The sequence below is a fragment of the Neopsephotus bourkii genome, unplaced genomic scaffold, assembly GCF_033783945.1.
Source record: "Neopsephotus bourkii isolate Nb327-2 ecotype Australia unplaced genomic scaffold, CSIRO-AGI_Nbou_v1 NB_1485, whole genome shotgun sequence".
NCBI classification, from domain to species: Eukaryota; Metazoa; Chordata; class Aves; order Psittaciformes; family Psittacidae; genus Neopsephotus; species Neopsephotus bourkii.
In genome coordinates this window covers 15,383-39,432 of record NW_026901961.1, presented here as the reverse complement: position 1 = coordinate 39,432, position 24,050 = coordinate 15,383, and the positions used below count along the sequence as shown (strand labels likewise).

Below are 24,050 nucleotides of genomic sequence, written 5' to 3'. Positions count from 1 at the left end.
TAGGAGAAGGAAAACTCCTATCTTCAAACCCGGGCTGATGGAGCTCGTCTAGCCTTGTATGGTCTTCCACCAAAGAGAAGGACACTCTTACAAAACCTACAACCTGTGGACTTTGCTGTCACCGTCCTAGCTAACTAGGCCGTGCCAGTTAAACCTCAGGTTTAAAGGGTGGGGCCAATTCTGCGCAAACAGCACTTCACCTAAAAAACCCACTGCGCAGGCTGGAAGGGCTTACTCTCACTTGTCTGTATAGACAGGTGAGGGTCAAAAAGGTAGATGACAAGGTGCATGGGAAGCTGCAAGATCCAACGTTGCATGCGGGTGGACCAGCGCATGGGTAGCTCGAGTTAGCTCAGGAGTTGACAGTTGTGGTCGGACACTTCCTGATTGCCTCAGCACCCTTTTTCCCAGATTTGCATATCCCACATGCCCTTGGTCATCATGCTTGTAGTAAGTGTGGTTAAAGCCTTTCCCAAATCTTCGCTCGCCAAGCCAAGCCATCAATCTTTTCCCCTAACACTATTGTTTTGTTCTGTGGTCCGCCTTGGCCTCCAATCGGGAGACTTGGAGGCACATCATACATAATGCTGCTGACTCCCTTGAGAGTTTACGAAGAAATAGCCTCGAGGAGAAAAGACAATGCAGAAAGAATGGCGCCCCACCTGTACCACCCAAGGAGACCTTCTGCTGTGCTTTTTGTAGCCGGATTTGCCTATCCTACATCGGCCTTCTTAGCCACCAGCGCGCCTGTAGTAAGCGTGGGCAAAGCCCTTCCTAAATCTTCGCTCGCAAAGTCAAGCCATGAATGAATGAATTGTTTTGTTCTAATCAGAGTGCAAGAATTATTATTAACATTGTTAAATTGTTATTAAAATTAATAATCAAATTATTATTTTAAATTAATTAAATTATTATTAAAAGTGACAGATCTCTTGACACTTTTTATTCCTCTCCTCCACCCCCCCCAAACACACTTTACCTGCTCTTTCCTGTCCAAAGGAATTGTCATTTAAAGCCTTAATGCATCCATTATGCAAAAGTTCTCCCAGCCGTCTAAGGTCCATCTCAGATTTATCAACTAGCTCAGCATCTCTAGCTATAGCATCTAACCTGCAAGAAAACAAATATGTCTTTACAGCTCTAAAACTTCAGTATTATGAATGACTCCTTCAGATTTTGAAACTAGAGAAGTGAACACGTAATTTATCATTCACCCACGCTTGCTATGCTGTGTACAGTTTTCATCCATGCAGTTAAAATCAGCTATAGAAAAGAATATAGAAACTATAAAAAAGGGTGTTTCACATAGAGGACAACACAACAGGAACTATAAAGGTCCCTAACTATACAGTTTTAAGTTACATTACTAAGCATTCTTTCAAATAGAAAAAGAACTATATAATAAGATCATATAGGCTATAAATACTATTAAAGAAAATGAAGGTGGGAAATTATTCTCAAAATACAGAGTAATACAGAAAGCTTAAAATAAGAACTGACAATGAGAAAAATGCAAAACTAGCAGTCAGTCTGTTGAAAGCCTATGGGTTTATCCATTGTATCAAACAAGAAAACTTAACAATTGTCACTAATGTGAGTGAGAACAAGACAGTACGTGAAGTATAAAAAAAACCCAAGCAGTCTTACAAAATTTAAAGATTTGTTGAACTGGCTGTCTACATACATACCATGTATGAAGAAAGGGAAAAAAAATAAAAATTCATGTTATAGTCAAGGCAAAAGATTAAGCACACCATTTTCTCTTCAGCCTAAGGTTTCTTGGTGCACTGTTCTAATTTTAATGAAAACAAAGTTCTAAGTTGCTATACAAATATAATAAAATAAGTTTACCTTTCAAGTGGGCCACCAAATTTTTTGTAACTCTTGATAAATCTAGTAACAGAAAATAATTTTGCAGTTAAAAAATGTATGCTTAACTACACTGGTTTTAAAAATGCATTTGTAAAGTCTTAGTACAAGGCTATGCGGACAATGCAAAGAGAATAAGAACTAGAGAGCAGGACAGCTTAGTATACCAAGATAACCCACATTTAAAGCCAGTTCTATTTGGTTTAATAAATGATGTAAATAAAACAATAGAGGATAGAATTTATTTCAAAAATTACTAATTAGTTTCAGAAGACAAAAAATTCAGCAATGTGTTGTGTCTAATAAAAAAAAAATGTGGATTTACAGTAAATTGAGAGATCAGAGATTATGTTAGGCCTCTCATAATAAAGAGGAGCTAGGTACAACTTTAAGGTGATTTTAAGACTTAAGAAAACATAACATGAAAGATAAAGGAATGCAAGCACAATACCCCAGGCAAAAGCAGCAAACAGAAAGCTGCTTTTTGTTTGACAAACATATGACAAAAAGCATATGTTAGATGAAAAGGAAACAAGGGTCTTTAAGGCTATTTATATAATCAAACATATTTTATAAGCTTTACATTATTTTAGAGAAGCATGAATGTTTGAATTCCAGAAGCAAAGTAGCATTTCACAAACCAAGCAAAGTAAAGCAAAATAATTTCTCCTCCTCCTATCACAGAAGCACTTTTAGCACCAAATATTGATGGGACCAGCTGTACGGATTCAATTATGTACCGTTTTTTGTTTAGATAAAGTTAATTTTCTTCAGAGCATCATACCTGCTAGTATGTTTTGGATTTTTGACCAAAGCAGTATTGCTAACACAGGGATGTTTTTGTTATTGCTGAGCAGTGCTTACACAGAGTCGAGGCCTTTTCTGCTCCTCACACCATCCCACCAGCAAGTAGGCTGGCAGTACACAAGAAGTTGGGAGTTGCCCATTAAACTATCTTTATCTCAACCCAAGACTTTTTTTCTCATTTTTACCCTTCTGATTCTCTCCCCAGTCCCTCTGGGGGACACTGAACGAGCAGCTGTGCAGTGCTTAGCTGCCTACCAAGGTTAAACCACAACAACTTATCAAAAGTATTTTTTTCTTTTAGTTTAAAAATCATTATATAACATGAATTCAATGACAATGGTAAGAAAATTAAAACAAAACAAAACTCACTGAATCTTTTGTAGGTATTTCCACAAAAACGTGTCTATCACTTCTTCAACTACAGTTTTTAGGTTAAATGATGGGAATTACAATATTTTGTTTGTGGGGCTAAAAAGAAAACTCACCCATTTTAGTAACTGAAACTGTTTTTTAAAATCACTGCCTTCAGGGGATACAGGAAGAATAATACCTATTAAAAGACTGTAAAACAACTGGAAAAATTTTTCAAACTAAATGTTCAAATTCTGGACATAACAGTTCCTTATGTTAGCACCCCAAACTACAGAGTAAAGCCTTAAATGCCTAGAATAAAACTTTTTAAATAAGTTCAGGATAACCAGACTGTTTTCCATATTTTCAAACTCTAAAATGCTAAAAAGATATGTTTTGTCCCTTTAAACATGCACGTCCCGTCCCGTCCGTCCCCCCCCCCCCCATCTTACCGCCTAATTTCTGCATCGCTAAATCCTTTAATATTTTCACGAGGAATAGTTCGTGGTCGTCCACGTTTCCTTGGTCGTTTTCTTTCTGAGATGGAGTCACTATCAGATCCGGAATATCTTCTGCTCCTACTGTGTCTCCTTTCACTTCCATTAAAGCTGATCTGGAATTTCAGGTTAAGCAGTTCAAAGCTATGTGACCAAAACATTTTTTTAATGTGTTATCTAGACTGCCAAAAATGAGGGAGGGAGTAGGTGTGGGGGGTGTCATGTAAAAATCACCCAACCCAAAAGTACAAGCCAAAAGAAGAGTAATGAAAAAACAAACCAACCATCACCACCACCAAAAAACAAAGTTAATTGGTCAAACCCCAGAGATACCTGCTTTGCACAGTTTCTCATCCTTGGGAGCATATATATTTCTTCGAGCTCTTTTTGTCTTTCCTCCTCTTCTATTCGTCGTCGCTGGACTTCTGGAATGATTTCTTCCCAGTTTCTTAAATTTTGTTCTGGTTCCAACTCAATGTCATCTTCATCCATATTGGAAAAGTTAGCAACCTTATGTATTGGAACATATGTATTTTCACCAAATTAATACATGATTTTATTTAAACAAAGAGTCGGTAATTAATATTTTAGGAAAACTTAGTTCAGAATGGCATCGTTCATTTATTTATACATACACAAAATGTACACATATAAAATGCTTCACGAAGCACTGTCTCTAATGAAAGTATTTTCATATATGAAATGCACATACTCCATGCAACATGGCTGAATATAAAGATGAGAATCTAAAATAGAAGCACTATGAAATGCCTCCCCAATAGTTGTGATTATTATTTATTTCCTTCAAAGCAGAAAGCAAGTCTAACCGAATGCCTGAGTTTATATGAAAGTATAATAAAACAGAAATCACAATATATTGCAAATGAATGATTAGGAAAGTGATTTAATACTCTACTGATCTAAAAAACCTCCTGCACTGCTTTAAACAAAACCAAGTAAAAACACACCACACACACCAAACCTAAACAACAACAACAAAAAGATCCACCACCCCCCCACCCCCCCCATACCATGACACACAATTTGGACCCACTTAATATTTTAAGTGTTAAGGATTCTTTGGCATTCCCATTTAACATGGGGGCTGAAAGGAATTTCTAAAAGTCATAAACTAAGAAATCCAAACTTTATTCTCTGTTTTCAGAAGTACCACTTCTGAAAGTGCTAAGTGGTGCTTAACAGCATAAAGCATTAAATGAAAAACAGCCCTCCTCAGTATTGTAATAACTGAATCAAAGACTAATGTATTTGTAAATCTCTTTCTTATTTTGTTAGGAAAATACGTCATGTATTTTTAAATGTTTGCACTGGCAGTAATTACCCTGTATAGGTGAAAAGACAATTCTATGCCAAAGAGTTGAGTTGTTGTTGCACCTGTTTCATAAGAATGAAGATGAATAGGAACAGAGCAATACCTTGAACTGTGAAAGCAATTCATCTCCTACAGTTATTGGGCCTGGCTCATTTTCTCGAGTTTCAGCCCTCTTCAGGATTTCATCTATATCCATTTCCTGAAACAGAAGTTTCTCTTTACAACAAAACAATTCATATGTATTTGTAGTTTCTCTGTCCATCAAGTGTAGATGAAGTATTTCATTTACCTGAGGCTCCTCTTCTTCCCCTTCAGGTTCTTTAAAAAGTTCCTCAGCACCGAACTTCAAAATTGCTGATAATTCTTCCTTATTAAAAGGTGTTGAGCTGAAATACAGAGAGTTTCAGATAAACACTTTAATTTTGTGAACTTTTTGAAATTCCTATAACCCCACGTCAATAAAACTACTTTTTGACTTAAATAAAAGCTATAGTTAATATGTAAAAAAATATGTACAAAGACAATATATTTAATATGTTTTGCAGTCTTTACTTACATAACTCCTTACCACATATTTTTTGCTTTTATTAGCCAAGTGAAATGACTTGCATTTTTTACTCAAATAGTCAGGCATACTTAAGCATAAATTAATATGAAAGAATAAACAAATATACCTGGAAGGAGTAGAGCCTGTATGTAGTACAGTTTTCCCTGTAGTGTCCATTCTCTGAATTACTAAGTGATCTAACACCATCTTTTTCTTGGCTCTTTCAAGAATATCTTCTTCTACTGATCCTTTTGTGACTAGCCGATAAATATTAACCTATGCATCATAAAAAAGGATTTATTTACATGCTCATAAATTGAACAACAACAGGGAGAAAAGTTAGTTGTGATTACAAATCTTCTAAATCTTACTGAACTAGTATTTCATATATGAAACCAGTCAGTCATGTTACCACAGTTTCTATATAAATTATTAAAAAAAATAAAAGAAAGAAATCCTCTTTAAACTTCTGTGATTAGGCACAAGCATAGCCACAAGGAAATGTGTTATAACTGATTACTATTTGAAGTCTTTTGCAAGAAAGAAACCCAAAGAGAACTATGAAGTATTTAAGTAAAATGGATGCCCCTGAAATACAGCAGCTACTTTCTAGAATTACATGATGCAAATGAACGTGGGACAAGTCAACAACTCTTCTCCCTACCCATACATATCCTATGGCCACTGTGCAATCTCTCCATATAGAATCATAGAATAATAAGGGTTGGAAAGGACCTTAAGATTATCTAGTTCCAACCCCCCTGCCATGGGCAGGGACACCTCACACTAAACCATGTCACCCAAGGCTCTATTCAGCCTGGCCTTGAACACCGCCAGGGACGGAGCATTCACAACTTCCCTGGGCAACCCATTCCAGTGCCTCACCACCCTTACAGTAAAGAACTTCTTCCTTATATCCAATCTAAAATGTTCAATGTGAATTTATTTCACTACCATGTCCTGTCAGGGAAAGCAACCCTAATGCACGTTGATTACTTTCTCAACAGTTCCCGGAACTGCATTTGAAGGAGCCAAGTCATCCTCCCTGATCCCTCTAAGTAGACCGGCTTTATGAAAAAAACCAAAATCAAGCAAAACACAACAAAGAAACCAAACAAATAATTCCTTCTTCCCTATAGCTAAATTATATAATAGCAGTCTTCACCCTGGTTAAAAATATTCATTTAAGGAGTAATTAGCAGCAAAATTACCAGTAAATAACCACACATTTCTGCTAGGGTATGCCAGCTGCACTTTTTCTGGAGTCAGACCTTTTTCAAATCCCAGTCTCTGGCTTCTCAGAGGTAGTAAGCAGTTGTTACACTAGCTTAGATGCAGTGACACTGAGAACATGTCCCATTTCACAGAACTGCACAAACTTTCAAATAAATTACCCTGTCACTTCCCCAAGAGTATCAGTCAAAATCAGACCGACACGGTACCACAGCAGATCCAGTGAACAACCATCCCAACGTTCTTCAAAGTACTTAGTTTATCTTCACCTTAGAACAGAAATCTTCAGCTGCCTGAGAAATGAATTTGGTCTTAAGAGAAGACCTTTGATTCACATCATATTATTTAAGACTTCTTAATTTTTATCAACATTACCAACCAACTGGATTTTCAACTGTCGATAATTACCTCTCCCATTCCCCGACATTCTAGGGCAAGAGCTTGAAACTCATGGTTCATCTCATCCACAGATCAAACCTGGGGCTGGCCATTTTTTTTTTAAAGAAAAATTAGCATTATTAAAAGTTTTTTCGAAATTCTTGGCAAATATCTGTTATTCTCAAAATACATGAGGACTGCAATCGCCCAGACAGACAGCTTATGGCTACCATATGAAATGTTCCTTTAAGTTTGGAGCTTAAAAGACAAATCTGCATACCTGCTTCTTCTGTCCAATCCTATGAGCTCTAGCCTGTGCTTGCAGATCATTCTGTGGATTCCAGTCAGAATCAAATATTACTACAGTGTCAGCAGATGCCAAATTTATACCTAATCCTCCAGCTCTGGTAGACAGCAAAAAGCAGAAGTCCTGAAATTATAAAACAATAAATAGCTTTATATATATAAGCTGTAATATTCTTCAAGGAACCAATATGACACTTCTTTATTATATGCTCTCTAAAGCAGACTATGAACTTATACAATTCTTTAAGTATGTCATAAATATTTGCTAGACTTGTAATACAATAAGGTGCTTGTCATGGCTAGAGCCAGTAGATCGCTATTAGAATAGAACAGACTAGATGATTTCAGCTGGAAGGAACCTACATCAGTCATCTAATCCAACTGCCTGACCACTTCAGGATGGACCAAAAGTTAAAGTATGTTATGAAGGGCATTGTCCAAATGCCTCTTAAAAACTGACAGGCTTGGGGCATCAACTATCTCTCTAGGAAGCCTATTCCAGTGTTTGACCACCCTCTCGGTAAAGAAATGCTTCCTAATGTCATGTCTGAACCTCCCCTTGATGCAGATTTGAACTATTCCCACCTGTTCTGTCACATGATACCAGGAAGAGATCAGCACCTCCTTCTCCAATTCCCCTCCTCAGGAAGCTGTAAAGAGCAATGAGGTCGCCCCTCAGCCTCCTTTTCTCCAAACTAGACAAACCCAGAGCCCTTAGCCACTCCTCATAGGACATGACTTCCAGCCCTTCCACCAGCTTTGTTGCCCTCCTCTGGATGCATCTGAGGACCTTCACATGGAATATCTCTTTGCTTAGTTCGGGTCATCTGCCTGCTGATGGGGGGGGCCCCCCCCAGAGTGAGAAGGCCTTGACGCTATGCAAACTCTGTCCAGCAACAGCTAACACGCTAGTGTGTTATTAATATTGCTCTGTCACAAATCTAAACCACAGCACCATATGAGCTGCTATAAAGACAATTAACTCCAGCCCAGCTAGACCCAGTATAAGTATAAAGCAAACTGATATCAATTACTGACTTCTCTGTGGTGTAAAGGAAGCAACATCCTAAGATGAGCAAAAGCCACTTGGGGAGAAAAAACCCAAGCAAAACACTGGCCAGAAATACAACCCCCCTTGTTGTTAAGCCTTATGTGTGCTCAAGTCTCTCTGTTTTTTTGTTAAGAGAAAATTAGGTGTTCTGAAGGGGTCAGTGCTCTTCAACATATTCATAAACAATATGAAAATGAGATGAGCATGAGCAATGGGGTGACAAAGTCTGCAGATGATACGGAGTTATTCAGGGACAACTACAAAGAACTACAGAAGTATCTTATGTGACAGGCAATAAAAAAGCATATGAAATTAAATAGTGAAATAGAAAATAAATTTGAGTTTTAAATACAGCAAAAGTTAATAGCATGCCATTACTGCTCAGGAATAAGTCCTTGGAGTTGCCATTGATACTGTCATTAATATTGTAGCTCAGTAATAGAAAAGAAAAAGAAAAGAAAAAAGATGGCTTTTTACTGATTATTAGGAAATAAACAGAGAATATAACAGGAAATAATTTTATTGCTGCACAACTCTATCATTTGCCTCTATTCTTTAATACAGTGTGAAGTTTGGATCCCCCCTTCATCTTAAAAAACTGTACATTACACCTACAAGGATTCCAGAAAAAGGCAATGATGTCTAGACTAGAAATTTAAAATAGAACTAAATTTTGGATTTAACAAATACCTAAAATTTATGTTATGAAATTAAGTTCTTCCTCCATAGCAGAAATATAAGCTCAGCAGCAACTGACAAATGCTATGCTCCCATTACTGTAAAACCGTGTCAGTGCAGGACAAAAGACCTAAGATTATCAAAGGTATGGAATGGCTTCCATAGTAGGAAGCCTAAATAAAATAGGAATCTTAAGTGGTATACAAACAATAGCTAGAAATCAGTTTTTCAGTTTCTTCCGGAGCAAGGAAATAAGAGGTAAAAAATTAAGATAACAGAAGCCATATTAGCTCTTTTAAGCTAATAAGGATAGCTTTTCTTCATGCAAAGATATACACAACTCAATTCTACCCATTGCCTGAGGAGGGTTTCAATGTCAAAAGCTTGTGCAAAAGTTTCGTGCTCCTATAAAAACTGAAGGATTAAGTCCTACACAACAAAATAAATTCAACTATTCCATTTTTATACAGTACTTAAAATTAGAATCACAGAATCATAGAATAGTTAGGGTTGGAAAGGACCTTAAGATCATCAACTTCCAGCCCCCCTGCCATGGGCAGGGACACCTAGCTCTAAACCGTATCACCCAAGGCCTTGTCCAACCTGGCCTTGAACACTGCCAGGGATAGAGCATTCACAACTTCCTTGGGCAACCTATTCCAGTGCCTCACCACCCTAACAGGAAAGAATTTCCTCCTTATATCCAATCTAAACTTCTCCTGTTTAAGTATTAACCCATTACCCCTTGTACTGTCACTACAGTCTCTCCCCAGCATCCCTATAGGCCCCCTTCAGATACTGGAAGGCTGCTATGAGGTTTCCATGCAGCCTTCTCTTCTCCAGGCTGAACAGTCCCAACTTTCTCAGCCTATCTTCATATGGGAGGTGCTCCAGTCCCCTGATCATCCTCGTAGCCCTCCTCTGGACTTGTTCCAACAGTTCCATGTCCTTTTTATGTTGAGGACACCAGAACTGCACACAGTACTCCATGTGAGGTCTCACGAGAGCAAAGCGGCAGGATCACCTCCTTTGACCTACTGGTCACTCTCCTTTTGATGCAGCCCAGGATAAGGTTGGCTTTCTGGGCTGCAAGCACACACTGCCGGCTCATGTTCGTTTTCTCATCGACCAACACCCCCAAGTCCTTCTCTGCAGGGCTGCTCTGAATCTGAATTACTTTTTTGCTCTGAATTACTTTGATAAAGAGTATTGACAAAAATCTAAAAAAAAAAAAAAAAAAACCCAACCAAAAAACAACTATGTATTTATATTAGTTACACACCATTTTCATAAATTCCATGTTTCCTATTTAACCTCCTCTTAGTTTTGGTTGATTTGGTTTATTTTGGTTGTGGGGTTTTTTGTTTGTTTGTTAAGAGTTTTAATCCTTATAGTCTAGGCAACAGAAATGCAATTTCAATGTAATACATCCCTCACTTTATTCTATATTCAGGTTTTGTGTAATATATGCTATATTTTTGGGAATAAAAATTAAAGCTGAGTAGATTTAAAAAAAACCACACCCACTAATACCATACCTCTGATCCTTCTGCATTAAAATGATCCAGGGCTTGTTTCCTCAGTTCTCCTTTTATTGATCCGTCGAGTCTCTAAAAATATTGAATTACATAATTAAAAAGGAACTACTACTATATTCTAATTGGAGCAACTTGAAATCTCAATTGACAAAACAGGGGGGGGGCGAGTAAGAGTAATGTAATAAACTTTCTAATTCATCAGTTTTGTTTCAAAATACTATTTAGCGTATAGCAATTGCCAGTCTTTTCCTGTACATAAAATTTTCATAAATCTTTCTTCAAAAAGGACACTTTTCTTAAGATAAAGTGGTAATGATCAAGGCTTCTTGGCTACTACCAGCAAAATTCTTACCTGAAAGGGAAACTGACGATACTTCAAATACTCTGCTAGGATGTCTAGCATTCTCACCATCTGAGAGAAAATCAGTACTCTGTTGCCACGTTCTCGTAGACGAATCAGTAGCTTGTCAAGAAGGATTAGTTTCCCACTGCTACGTATTAAATGCTACAAGACAATAAAATGTGTATTGCAAAATAAGTTCACCTCAACACTAACATACACTGCAGATGGTTAGACATTCATTAACGGAACATGAAAGTTTAATAAGTATTTAGTCAGTCCTGATCTTGTGTCCTGGGTTTAGCAGTAGCAGTCATTTTTCTCCTCCTTGGTAGCTGGTGCAGTGCTGTGTTTTGACTTTCGGTCTGGGAGCAAAGCTGATAACAATGATGTTTTGGTTTGGCCAAGGACTTTGTGAGCCTCATGCTCTGTCAGGGAGGAGGGAAGAAGGGAGGAAGCAGGGACAGGACACCTGACCCAAACTGACCAAAGAGGTATTCCAGACCAGAGCACGTCATGCCCAGGATGTAACTGGGAGTTACCCGTAAGGGCTAGAGGACTGCGGGGTTAGAGGAGGTATTGGTCAATGCTTGGTCGGGCTGGGGGGAGCAAGTTATCGGTCGGCTGGTGCTGAGGTGTTGTATTCTCTTCCCTTGTTATTTCCTTTATCATTATTATTATTGGTGGTAGTAGTAGTGATTTGTGTTATGCTTTAGTTACTAAACTGTTCTAATCTCAACCCGTGGGAGTTGCATTCTTTTCCATTCTCCTCTCCATCCCTCCAGGAGTAGGGGGAGGGCAAGAAGGTGGGGAGTGAGTGAAAAAAGCTGTCTGGCTGGGTTTAAACCACGACATCTTGTAAAAACTCATAAAAGTACTGAGCACTCTAAGTGAAATCAACAGGAGTACTGACTAGCATGTTTTTCAAATAAATGCATTTCTCAGTTCTGGCTCATAAAACAGCATCTTAACATTACACAGTATCACAGTATCACAGTATGTTAGAGATTGGAAGGGACCTCAAAAGATCATCTAGTCCAATCCCCCTGCCGGAGCAGGAACACCTAGATAAGGTTACACAGGAACGTGTCCAGGCGGGTTTTGAATGTCTCCAAAGAAGGAGATTCCACAACCTCCCTGGGCAGCCTGTTCCAGTGTTCCGTCACCCTCACTGAGAAGAAGTTTCTTCTCAGGTTTAAGTGGAACCTCTTGTGCTCCAATTTGTACCCATTACCCCTTGTCCTTTCATTGTTTGCCACTGAGAAGAGCCTGGCTCCATCGACACAGTATTCCAGATGAGGTCTCACCAGGGCAGAGTAGAGGGGAAGGAGGACCTCTTCAGCCATGTACACTCACCCCCCTCCTTAAAGACCATGTAGGCCCAATCCCACTGTCACAGGCCAGGACAGTCTCCACTAGACTAGGCTGCTGGGTTAAACCAGGACCCCCAGGTCCCTCTCCCCTACACTGCTCTCTAACAGGTCGTTCCCCAGCCTATACTGGAACCTGGGGTTGTTCCTGCCCAGATGTAGGACTCTACACTTTCCCTTGTTATATTTCATCAAGTTATTCCCCGCCCAACCCTCCAGCCTGTCCAGGTCTCTCTGAATGGCAGCACAGCCTACTGGCGTGTCGGCCACTCCTCCCAGCTTAGTGTCATCAGCAAACTTGCTGATAGTACACTCAATTCCCTCATCTAAATCATTGATGAATATATTAAATAATACTGGTCCCAGTACCGACCCTTGAGGCACTCCACTAGATACAGGCCTCCAACTCGACTCTGCCCATAGACTACAACTCTCTGGCTTCTCTCCTTCAGCCAGTTCACAGTCCACCTCACTACCCGATCATCCAGACCACACTTCCTCAATTTAGCCGCAAGGATGCTGTGGGAGACCGTGTCAAACGCTTTGCTGAAGTCGAGGTAGACCACATCCACCGCTCTGCCATCATCCATCCACTGTGTTATTTCCTCATAAAAGGCTACGAGATTGGTCAAGCACGACTTCCCCTTGGTGAAGCCATGTTGACTGCCCCTCATAACCCTCTTATCCTTGATATGCCTTAAGATGGCACCAAGGATAAGGTGTTCCATCACTTTCCCAGGAACGGAGGTGAGGTTAACCGGTCTATAGTTACCCGGGTCCTCCTTCTTGCCCTTTTTGAAGACAGGAGTGACATTTGCTTTCCTCCAGTCCTCAGGCACCTCTCCCGTTTCCCAAGACTTGGTAAAGATGATGGAGAGCGGTCTAGCAATGACCTCAGCCAGTTCTCTCAGCACCCGCGGGTGCATCCCATCTGGACCCATGGATTTATGGATATCCAGATTGCTCAACTGGTCTTTAACCCATTCCTCATCGACTAAGGCAGACCGCTCCGTTGACCTATCTTCATCCGGGGTCTCAGCGGTACAGGACTCTTCAGGACTGCCTCCAGCAGAGTAGACAGAGACAAAGAAGTCATTCAGTAACTCTGCCATCTCTGTATCTTCTGTCACCAGGGCACCCGTCCCGTTCATCAGCGGGCCTACATTGCCTCTGGTGTTAGTTTTACCTGCCATGTATTTGAAAAAGCTCTTTCTGCTGTCTTTGACCCCTCTCGCCAGCTTTAATTCCAAGGAGGCCTTAGCCATCCTAGCAGCTTTCCTACATCCTCTAGCAGCAGCCTTATATTCTTCCCAAGTGGCCAGCCCTTCTTTCCATGACCTGTAAACTCTCCTCTTCCACTTGAGCATACCGAGCAATTCCCTATTTAGCCACGCAGGTCTCCTGACCCTCTTCCTTGACTTCCTACGTGTCGGGATGCTCCGATCTTGAGCTCGGAAAAAGCAGTCCTTGAACGTCAACCAACTATCTTGGGCCCCTTTCCCTTCAAGCAGCCTAGCCCACGGCATTTCCCCTAGCAATTGCTTGAAGAGGCCAAAGTTTGCCCTGCTAAAGTCCAGGGTTGCGATTCTACTTGCTATTCTACTGACCCTACCACACAAGATCCTGAATTCCACCATCTCGTGGTCGCTGCAACCAAGGCAGCCCTCAACCTTCACTCCTTCAACCAGACTCTCCTTGTTAGTGAGGATGAGATCCAGCAGCGCACCTCTCCTGGTTGGCTCATCCACCATTTGCATGAGGAAGTTATCATCCATACACTGGAGGAACCTCCTGGACTGCGGCTGGGTTGCCGAGTAGTCCTTCCAGCAAACATCAGGGAAGTTAAAATCCCCCACGACGACCACGGCCTGTGACCGTGAGGCCGCTGTCAGCTGCCTGTAGAAGGCCTCGTCAACTTCCTCACCCTGATCCGGTGGCCTGTAACAGACCCCCACAACAGTATCGCCCCTGCCAGCCTGCCCCTTAATTCTCACCCACAGACTCTCAACTCGCTCATCATCTGTCCCCGGACAGAACTCAACGCACTGTAGCTGCTGTCGCACATAAAGAGCAACCCCACCACCCCGCCTGGCTGGCCTGTCTTTCCTGAAAAGGACATAGCCCTCCATGACTATATTCCAGTCATGTGAGCTGTCCCACCACGTCTCTGTAATTGCCACCAGATCATAATCTCCCGACTTAACACAGGTTTCTAGCTCCTCCCGCTTATTTCCCATGCTGCGCGCATTGGCGTACAGACATTTCAGGGAGCGAGCCGAGCACACCGATTTCACCCTAGGATTACAGGAGGCCTCCCAGTCTTCATCAATTCCGGAGCGCTGTCCCACTGAGGCAAGCCCAGCTACAACCCCATCCCCCTTCAAATCTAGTTTAAAGCTCTCCAAATGAGCCCTGCTAATTCGTGCCCCAGCATCCTTTTACCTCTGTGCGATAAACCTTTCCCACATGCCAATGTCCAGGCCGGTGCCCTATAAAACCAGCCGTTATCAAAGAATCCAAAGCCCTGCCTGGAGCACCAGCCTCGAAGCCAATCGTTTATGGACTGCATTTTCCCATTCAGTCCCACATCATCAACAGAAGATGGAAGGAGCGAAGAGAAGATCACCTGAGCCCCAGAGTCTTTCACCATCCGCCCCAAGGCCCTGTAGTCTTTCTTCATCTCCCTTGCAGGAAGCAACTTCCCCCTCACCCGTCTGGAAGACCAGCAGCGGGTAGTAGTCTGTCGGGCGCACCAGGTTGGGGAGCGCCCTTGTGATATCCCTGATCCGGGCTCCAGGCAGACTACACACTTCCCTATGATGAGGGTCAACTCTGCATATCGGGCCCTCTGTTCCTGTCAGAATGGAATCACCCACTACAATGACCCTTCTTTCTTTCTTACCAGAGGCAGTCTTGAGGTGCGAAGTCAACTGCTTCGCATGCTTAACATTTCATTAAAATGTTAAGTAAATATAGTGTGCTACGAGTTAGAGCAATTACAGTGTAGGCTCAAGTTCTTTTCTAACAAATAAATAACAACAGACTACCTGACTACCTTAGTACTACTTGTTCCTCACTTCCTTTCTTTTGAACAGAAATAAGCATTGCTACTTGACCTGCTAAGTAATTTTAAACATTGCCTAGTCAGTCAGGTTCCTTAGGCAAGATAAAAGTGAGAGTAATCTTGTTTGTAGAGGGCAACAGGCTTTATCTAGGTCACAATGTTAACTCTTCTCAGCTCCAGTGGGAACAACTAGAAGAGAAACTCAGGTGCACCCTGAATTTAATGTTGGAAGTATTAGGCCTCTTTAGCTGAAGAGGCTCAGGATAGAATTTTGGGGAATAAAAACTTTGGAGTTAGGTGCTTTTATTCTTTATGCCAGAAAGAAGAAGGATGTATCATTCAGATTATTCAGATGAGACAAGGAAATAATTGCTACAAGTATTCAATTATTAGCAATAATTTCTGAACACTTCTGATGGGTTTAATTACAAATTTAAGTAGTTAGTGTGCCAAGTTACAAATGAAACATCCTTTAGCTTTGATAAGCACTTTATAATATAAAATAGCTTGTGCAGCGACAACTTGTGATTTCAATCTAGTAGTTTTTAGAAAGTATTTAAATTATGAACTTCAAAGGTCACAGAGAAAAACCCTGATCTTTAGAAACATTTATGTTGTTATAAACTGCATCAATTATAATATTACTGCATGCATATTAAAAGTTTTTTTTAAAGGTATTACCTGTAAGGCCTCCTGTTTATTACAGAATTCATTATCATCAGGTGTTTTAATGAGGTAGCAATGGTTACAACACTTCTTGAGTTCCATCATGATGTTCAAAAATCCTGAGGTACTGCCTTTTGAACCTTTACTCAGGGCTTTATAATTCCTGGTTAAAATCCACCTATGATATAGAATGTGCAATGAAAGTAATTTCTAACCATTTGTGGAAATATGAAGGATGTAAGCTCTCAAAATACCAGTTCAAATTGCATTATGAGAACTATTACACTTCAGAAATTTTCATATAGATATATCATTAAAATTACAGGAATTAAAAAGTGTCATTACTTACTTGTAATATTGCTTCTGTAATGCACTCATTTCCACCCTCAAAATCTGTTCAACCTTGGCAGGTAAAGATTTTTCTACATCTTTTTTAACTCTTCTGAGTAGAAATGGTTCAAGTTCTCTGTGAAGACTTGCATAACCAAACTCTCTCCCTTTGCCATGCTCCTCTTCAAAATCTTCCCAGGAAGAAAACCTTCAACATAAGAAAGAATAAAGGTAAAATAGTGACATACCATGAACATCATAGACACACAAAGACCATAAATATACCACATGTGCACAAACACATATGGACTTCTTCCCCACACCCCTGTTTTATTTAATAAGTTTGTGAATTTGCATCTCACAAGAAATTCCAAATATTTTGCATGCAAATAGGAGAATGGAAATTTCCAAAATTTTGCAGAATTCAAAACAAACTACTGGATTTTAACTTCTCCAGCGAAAACCCAACATTTTACTTTTCTGCATGGTAGAAGGTTGCAGAAATTCCATTATATTTCTCAAGATCAGCATGAAAAATTAGTTGCATAGCTGGAGGAAGTGCAAGAGAACAGACCGCATACCTTTTGCAGCTTGTATGGACTAGATGAAATGTAATTATTCTCCGACATGTGCTAACAGACTAAGACAATGGACTTTGCGATCAAATTAAGAATAGGTGCCAGACAACAGATTTAGTGGCCTTGCTTGTAAGGTTCTGAAGAAGTCATTGCAATGCATAACTCCAAAACTAAATGGAACTACAGTGCTATGTATTTACAAGCTATCCAAAAGGAACATGTGCTCTTATTTATCTCAGATATAAACAGAGGCCAGTGTAGAGTAACATCAATACAATAAACCTATACTATGCAAACTATAAGGGCAAATTCACTGCCTGACTGAATTACTGGATATGGGCAGTGTAGTGCAATCTCGTTTTCACTCATGGTACTAAGAAAAGAAGACATTCCCAGCCCTATTCTATTTCCCTAGAGTAAATCCATGTGAGTTTCCTTTTAGATTAAGGTTAAATGTCTTTTCAGGTTTGAGTCATGCATCAATCCTTTTTTTGTTTGTTTGGTTGGGTTTTTTTTGTTTTCTTTTTGGGGACTGCTAAAACAGAAAAAGTGACAGCTGCTACCAAAAAAATGAAAAATGTGTGCAACTATTTTATATAAAATATTTAAACTATTTCACAATGCAGTTCTTTATGTCTGTTAACAGATTATCCAATCATTACAATATTCCACTGTAAGAAACGACCACACACATAAAAAAGTTTCACATTCCTTACTTTTCTGGCATGATGAAGTGCAGCAAAGACCAAAGCTCTCTGAGGGAGTTTTGTAGAGGGGTTCCAGTAATAAGAAGACGATGATTAGACTTAAAGTCTATTAAAGTCTTATACAGAAGGGAATCATCATTTTTTAAACGATGAGCTTCGTCAACTCCTATAAATACCCAATTCAGACCACCAAGGAATGACTTAAAGAAATTGGGGGTGGGGGGGAAACATTACACAAGTTAATATATTATGCAGTTTCTGGTATTTTACATGAGGTTATATATACACCATCACTCCTTTTATTTTAATAATGAACGGACACATGTTTTTAGTATTAATTACGGTTTTTATGTTTGCTAGATTCAACAAAAGGCTATGCAGGCATCCCATGTTTATACTTGGGGGGGAGGAGGTAGGCAAAAAGCTGATCTATACATTTCCAATTGACAAAAGAAAAAAAATTAAAAAAAATCCACCATTAACTATCTTCTTTCCAGCATGTATGAACAAATGAAATAAAAAGCCAACAAGCAACTTTTTAAATTAAAATTTTCATATGCTGTTAGGATTAACAATAACTCTATGTGCTACTATCATGAAGAGAGTAGTAATATACATAATACTTCACACGCAAATACAAAGATAAAACATGGGATTTCAGAGTTGTGAATCACAGGTGTTTGGGGATAGGGGTTGGTTTGATTTTTCAGTTCCAGGGTGATGGCCTAACAGAGAAGTAGAGATTTTGAGATGCAAAGAAATTACAGCAACGTGAAGCTCAAGCAAACTGAAAAAAAAAAAAAAAAAGTTTAACCCACTTGATATGGGGGGGGGGAGGGGGCAGAAAGCCTCAATTTATATACATGAAATCTAGAAGTGCTTAAAGAAAACTTCACTGTCATATTTCCAAGAGTAAAGTTGTCATACTCCCCATCCATTTAATGGCCCAGAACCCAAATATGTGCCAACTCTAAAGGAGTTTTACATTCTACAAATTATTTTATCTCCCTGAAGATGTGTGATTACCTTATCCTTCAGCAAAATTTCATAAGTTGTTAGAAGTATATTAAATTTTAATCGTTTTGTCTGTGGATGCATCCATTCATGAGTTCTTATCTACAAGAAAAATCGAATGAACTATAAGGTAGAGAAAAATGGTCTTATTGATCAGTATGACTTCAGGTACTACAGCAATATAGATGTTAAGTGACATATAAGAATCTCATCACAAAAAAGGAACAACACATGAAGCTTAAAAAAAAGTTATTAAACAGTGGTGGGGGGGGTTTGTTGCTTTTTGTTTAGTTAGGTTTTTTGTGGATTTTATCTGTGCGTGTTTCAGGGGTTTTTTTGTGGGTTTTTTTTGGGGGGGGTTGGTGGTTTTTTTTCAACCTTTAATGGATAAGGTTACTTAGATTCTTCCTTTCAGAAAACAAATTAAGATTGTCTGTCTGGATTAAATATTTATTTTATGCACCTAAATAATCACATGACAAAAGACAATTCATTTTCAAATGCAAGGTCGCATTTTTAATTCTTTTTATTATCAAGCAGGAATGGATTTTTTCACATACATTTATATCAGCTCAAAATTTATGTTTTTAATTTGCATTTTTAACACATACAGTGTTTGAAATGAGTATTTGCTCATTCCTAATCAAAATATTGGAGATTAGCATAATACAGGAACATGAAGTATGCCTTGTTTACCACTAATCTTTTTCAATGATACAAAGAAATACTCACCATATTTCTGCTAATTATATCTCCTAAGTAAACAACAGCATTCATCTGAGGAGCCCAAGTTTGAATCTCTCTTTGCCAAGATGTCAAGGTAGAAAGTGGCACGACTAGCAAGAAAGGCCCATACAGTTGGTGTTCGTGAAACAGGTAGTTCAGAAAAGAAATTGTTTGTACTGTTTTACCCAGACCCATTTCATCTGCAAGAATACAACTATTCCCTCTAAAAACAAACAAACAAACAAACAAACAATTTATAAATGCTTTCAAATTCAAAACAGCAAGACTAATTGAAGACTATACTTACTTGCACCATGAATGAGCAAGCCAGTTTAGTCCATTTAACTGATAATCTCTTAACTCTAAACTCTCATGTCCTCCAATATAAGATGGTTGCTTCTTTAGTGCAGCAAACCTTGGCCTCTGTTTTAGAATCTGTCAAAAGCAAACTGAACATCATTCCTACTACTAGGTGAAGTTACGCAACATGTCTTATAGAAACAAAGCAGCAGTAGGAATCTGTTTGGTCACCAAGTCTAGACTTTATTAATCACAACTAGACCATATAAAAATATCAACCCATTTGCAAGCTAAAATTAGCTTGACTGCCAATCTAAATTCCACAACAGAAGTGACATGAACGCATTCACAAAGGTTAGTTTTAAAACAAATTGAGGTACTAAACAATTCTATCTGTTAACGGCAATAAAATAAGCAGGAAACAAATATCTACAAAAGACTACTCTTAATAATGATATTTGCAACATATATAACTATAGCTATCATTATTACTGTTCTGGACAACATTCAGAAAATATTTTATCTTGTACATCTTTTTTAATGCATTAAATATGTCAACCTTTTTTAATTATTATTGCAACTGCATAAATCCATTGAAATTACACACTCACCTTGAAGTCCTTAAATGGAGTAGTCTTGGATAGATTTCTGCTAAAATACTCATCAATACACATCTGAAATTTTTTGGCAATGAGAGCACCATCTTCCCAGCTACATTCTGAGTAAGGCAGACCCTGCCATTTGCAATAGTAATCTGGATAACCAGCTTCTGATTTCTGATTTGAATGAGCTGCAGAAATGCATCAGAGATACCAGATCAATATTTTCCTTCTGTATTTTAAGAAAGCTCTCATTTTAGGTGATACATGAACTAGTTTCACAGCAAAGACAGTAAGACAACTTTTCTTTTCATCAGAGATTTTGTTTCGCCTTAAGTTTTTAGGGATATTAATAACCTAAATTTCTTAACAACATGCAAGCTATAAATTTGTAATATTCTCAACACTTTTCCATCTGGAAGTTTGTCACATACCAATTATCCTTTCCACTATTTGATACTGTTTATGTAGATCATCTGTAAGTTCCTGCTGGCAGTTATAATATTCCACGTCTTCTGGAGAAGCATTTTTCAGCCTGAAATGGGAATTTATTTGTAGCACTTATTACATTGTGTATCTCTAAAACTAAGAAAATCTGGCAATTTTAAAGCTCTGAACATAGCACCGTAGGAATGCTGCTTAGAGAGCTTCTTTGAAGAAAGCACAACTCTGAAATTCCTGTATCTGGCCTAGGTACCTCACCACTGATGAGTGAGAAAGCTTATCAAAAGACATTGCTATCAGCTACACCTTGTACTAGTCATACAGTTAATTTACAATATCTATTCTCAACACTGAGTAATGTTTTTCACATGGCATTTTTACAGAACATCACTGATGGCTCACTGTAAAAATCTATCTTATAAGTAGGAATCACTAAAAAGCCCACTATTCATAGATTATATATTATACATACTAATAAAATACGATCCTAAAACACAGCACTAAAACTTAAGGATTTTTTTGACTCCTTGGTTCTGAGGCTTTAACAGAAGTTTGAGCCAAGAAAACTAAATGCTGTAATGTTTTGAGTGCTTTAACCATTTCTGTTTGGTTTTCTTTTTTAATCTCTGCAGCAATTCCTGAAGACCTCTGATCAAAATTCAATCAATCAATGATGCAATTAGTAAAAGGTAAGATTTAAAACAAAACCAGAAAACCCGGCACCCATCTTGTTAAAACTTCATTTTTAACAGACACATTAAAATCTAGGTGCAGAAGCTGCTTCCTTAAAGGCCTCATTTTACAAGATGTGTGAGCATTCTCACTTGCTCAAGTAAAGTTTCTATGATCAGAATCATACAGGATCATAAGGTGTTAGGGAAGCTTCAACTTTATAGCTTTTGTCTTCCTGTTGCATAGGCACTTGAAACTATGCCTTCACAAGAGGCGATGGAACTCACAAACCCACAACAAAACATCTATATTACAAAAAATAAGGAGTGAAGAAGTAGTTATAAAAATACTCACCAGCGTTTTGTTTCCAGATCCTTTTTCTTATAGATGTCCAGTTTCTTCATTCCTTTAACATTTTGTTGCTTTAGTGTTTCTTCAGTTTCCCAAGTATTATGGATGTGTGACCAACCTTTCCATTTAATAAGATACTGTACTTCTCCTAGCTCCTTTGACTTTTCAAACCCAGTATTTGGGTCACCATCTGCCTCAACAGCATAGATGGTGGTTGCAGCACCAGTGGCTGGTAAAGAAAACACACCATAAGGCTTGAATAAGCGTGCACTGCAATAAATTAATCAGTAAAAAACATACCACAGAAAGCAATTTGTGACAATCTTATATGAGCATGTAACTTGAGAAATTATATCTACAGCTCTTATGTTATTCCTCTTATTTGAATAATTATGATGTAGTTATATTAACACATGCACAATGAGATAAAAAAAACAAACCAAAACACTCTGCATCTAACCTATAGTATATCATTTAATGATAATTTTCTTAGTGTTCCTAGTTTTTCTAGTGATTCACAGAGAATGCTCCACTAACACTGCTAGCTGTCATCTTTGCTATATGAGAATAAAACAGATATTTGACATTGTGCTTAATCAGGCTTGAGACTTGAAACACTATTCAATCATTACTATGCATGCTATAAATCCAATTCACAGAACTGAAGAATGACTGAGGTTGGATAGGACCTCTGGAGGTCATATGCTCCAACCTCCATGCTCAAACAAGGTCACCTAGAGCCAGTTGCCCAGGACCATCTCCAGATGGCTCTTGAATATCTCCAGGGAAGGAAACTCCACCACCTCTTTGGACAAACTATTCCAGTGCTTATTCACCCTCATGGTCAAAAAAAAGTCTTTCCTTATGTTCAGATGGAACCTCCTGTGTTTTAGTTTGTGCCCACTCCCTCTTGTCCTGTCACTGGACACCAATGGAAAGAGCCTGGCTTTGCCTTCTTTGAACCCTCCCTTCAGGTATTTATATACATGAATGATCTCTCCTCCTTGAGCCTTCTCTTCTCTGTCCCAGCTCTCTCAGCTTTTCCTCATAGGAGAGATGTTCCAGTCCCTTGATCATCTTTGTGGCCCTTTGTTGGGCTCTCTCCAGTAGTGCCATCAGTCTCTTATACCAGGAAGCCCAATACTGGGCACAGTATTCCAGATGCAGCCTCCCCAGCAGTGAGCAGAAGGGAAAGATCACCTTCCTTGACCTGCAGGCAATACTTTGCCTAATGCAGCCCAGGATACCATTAGCCTTCTTTGTATCAAGGGCACATTACTGGCTCATGTTGTAAAGAATACGAGAATGATTTGTGTCAAGAACTTAGGAATCATTGTTAGCAATGCACTTGTGACCAGTGTACCATGTATAATAAATGTTGCTATCAATGTAATGATGGGAAAGAAGAAGAAACAATGGAATAGACTAGTCCCTACTTTAATCATTTTGACTGTTAATATTATAAGGGTGCTTTATGGCTTTGTTTTACTGCTTGAGTGCTTTAAGGAAGGGGTTGGGTAAAAGTTTCTCAACCGGAGACAAGACCCCAGCAACCAAGGAAGAACAATAGAAAGGAGCCATGTCGACAGGATTGGCTGAGACCCATGACCACAAAGTATAAAAGACTGAACCCCAAAGAACCCAGTTTGAGTCGTTGGCGGAGCAGAGACTCCCCAGAGCACCCAGCGCTGCTTGCTTACTGCCTCTCGATATTAATCAACTGTAATAAAATAACTAAACCAGATCATGGTTAAGACGAATTTTTATGACAAAAATGTGTGACCCCGATATGATCTCTGTGTGGTTGCTTGGGACTGTAGCACTTACGAGGAGGCGCCCCACAATTTGTGGCTCGTGAGTTCTAGTCCCGGGCAGTCTCGTGAGATCAATGCGAAGCCGGTATGTGCATGTATGTAAGACGCAACAAGGTTGCGTGGTTTTCCTCTAACCGTGGTTTCAGTGAAGAAACCAGTCGGTGAAGAGACGGAGTGTATGGTGAGACACGGACCAGGGTATCAGGATCTGTGAAGTGAGTGTGGACCTCTTCTAAGCGTGTTTCCAATCTCCCATGAGGGACTTGTCCACTGAAGGAGGGAAGTGATAGTGATTGACTGAGAGGAAGCACACCCGGCGGGAAATGGGTCAGAGTAGGAGTTGTAACTCTAACCCAGGAAGGGGCCCATGGAGAGGTCCCAGGTAGGGGCCCATGGAGAGGTCCCAGGAATAAGGTAGGGAGCTAATCACCAGATATACCCCCCAGACAGTCCCTTGGGGTTAATACTTAAGTACTGGGGCTCTTGG

At 39.3% G+C, this 24,050-nt stretch overlaps 1 protein-coding gene across 1 annotated transcript in view; it reads right to left on the bottom strand.

Moving 5' to 3' along the window:
* The window catches only part of LOC133220855 (chromodomain-helicase-DNA-binding protein 1-like), a 44,610-nt gene extending 23,502 nt beyond the window's left edge, over positions 1-21,108 (bottom strand). Inside the window, 18 exon segments of the mRNA XM_061369259.1 lie at positions 980-1,110; positions 1,852-1,893; positions 3,480-3,640; positions 3,858-4,034; positions 4,961-5,056; positions 5,147-5,243; positions 5,532-5,680; positions 7,296-7,445; positions 10,589-10,660; positions 10,941-11,093; positions 16,044-16,206; positions 16,378-16,566; positions 17,653-17,843; positions 18,670-18,759; positions 19,390-19,606; positions 19,691-19,818; positions 20,295-20,473; positions 20,717-21,108. Of these exon segments, the coding sequence (XP_061225243.1) occupies positions 980-1,110; positions 1,852-1,893; positions 3,480-3,640; positions 3,858-4,034; positions 4,961-5,056; positions 5,147-5,243; positions 5,532-5,680; positions 7,296-7,445; positions 10,589-10,660; positions 10,941-11,093; positions 16,044-16,206; positions 16,378-16,566; positions 17,653-17,843; positions 18,670-18,759; positions 19,390-19,606; positions 19,691-19,818; positions 20,295-20,357 (2,269 nt within the window). The 5' untranslated portion in view covers positions 20,358-20,473; positions 20,717-21,108.
* Positions 21,109-24,050: the final 2,942 nt, after the last annotated feature.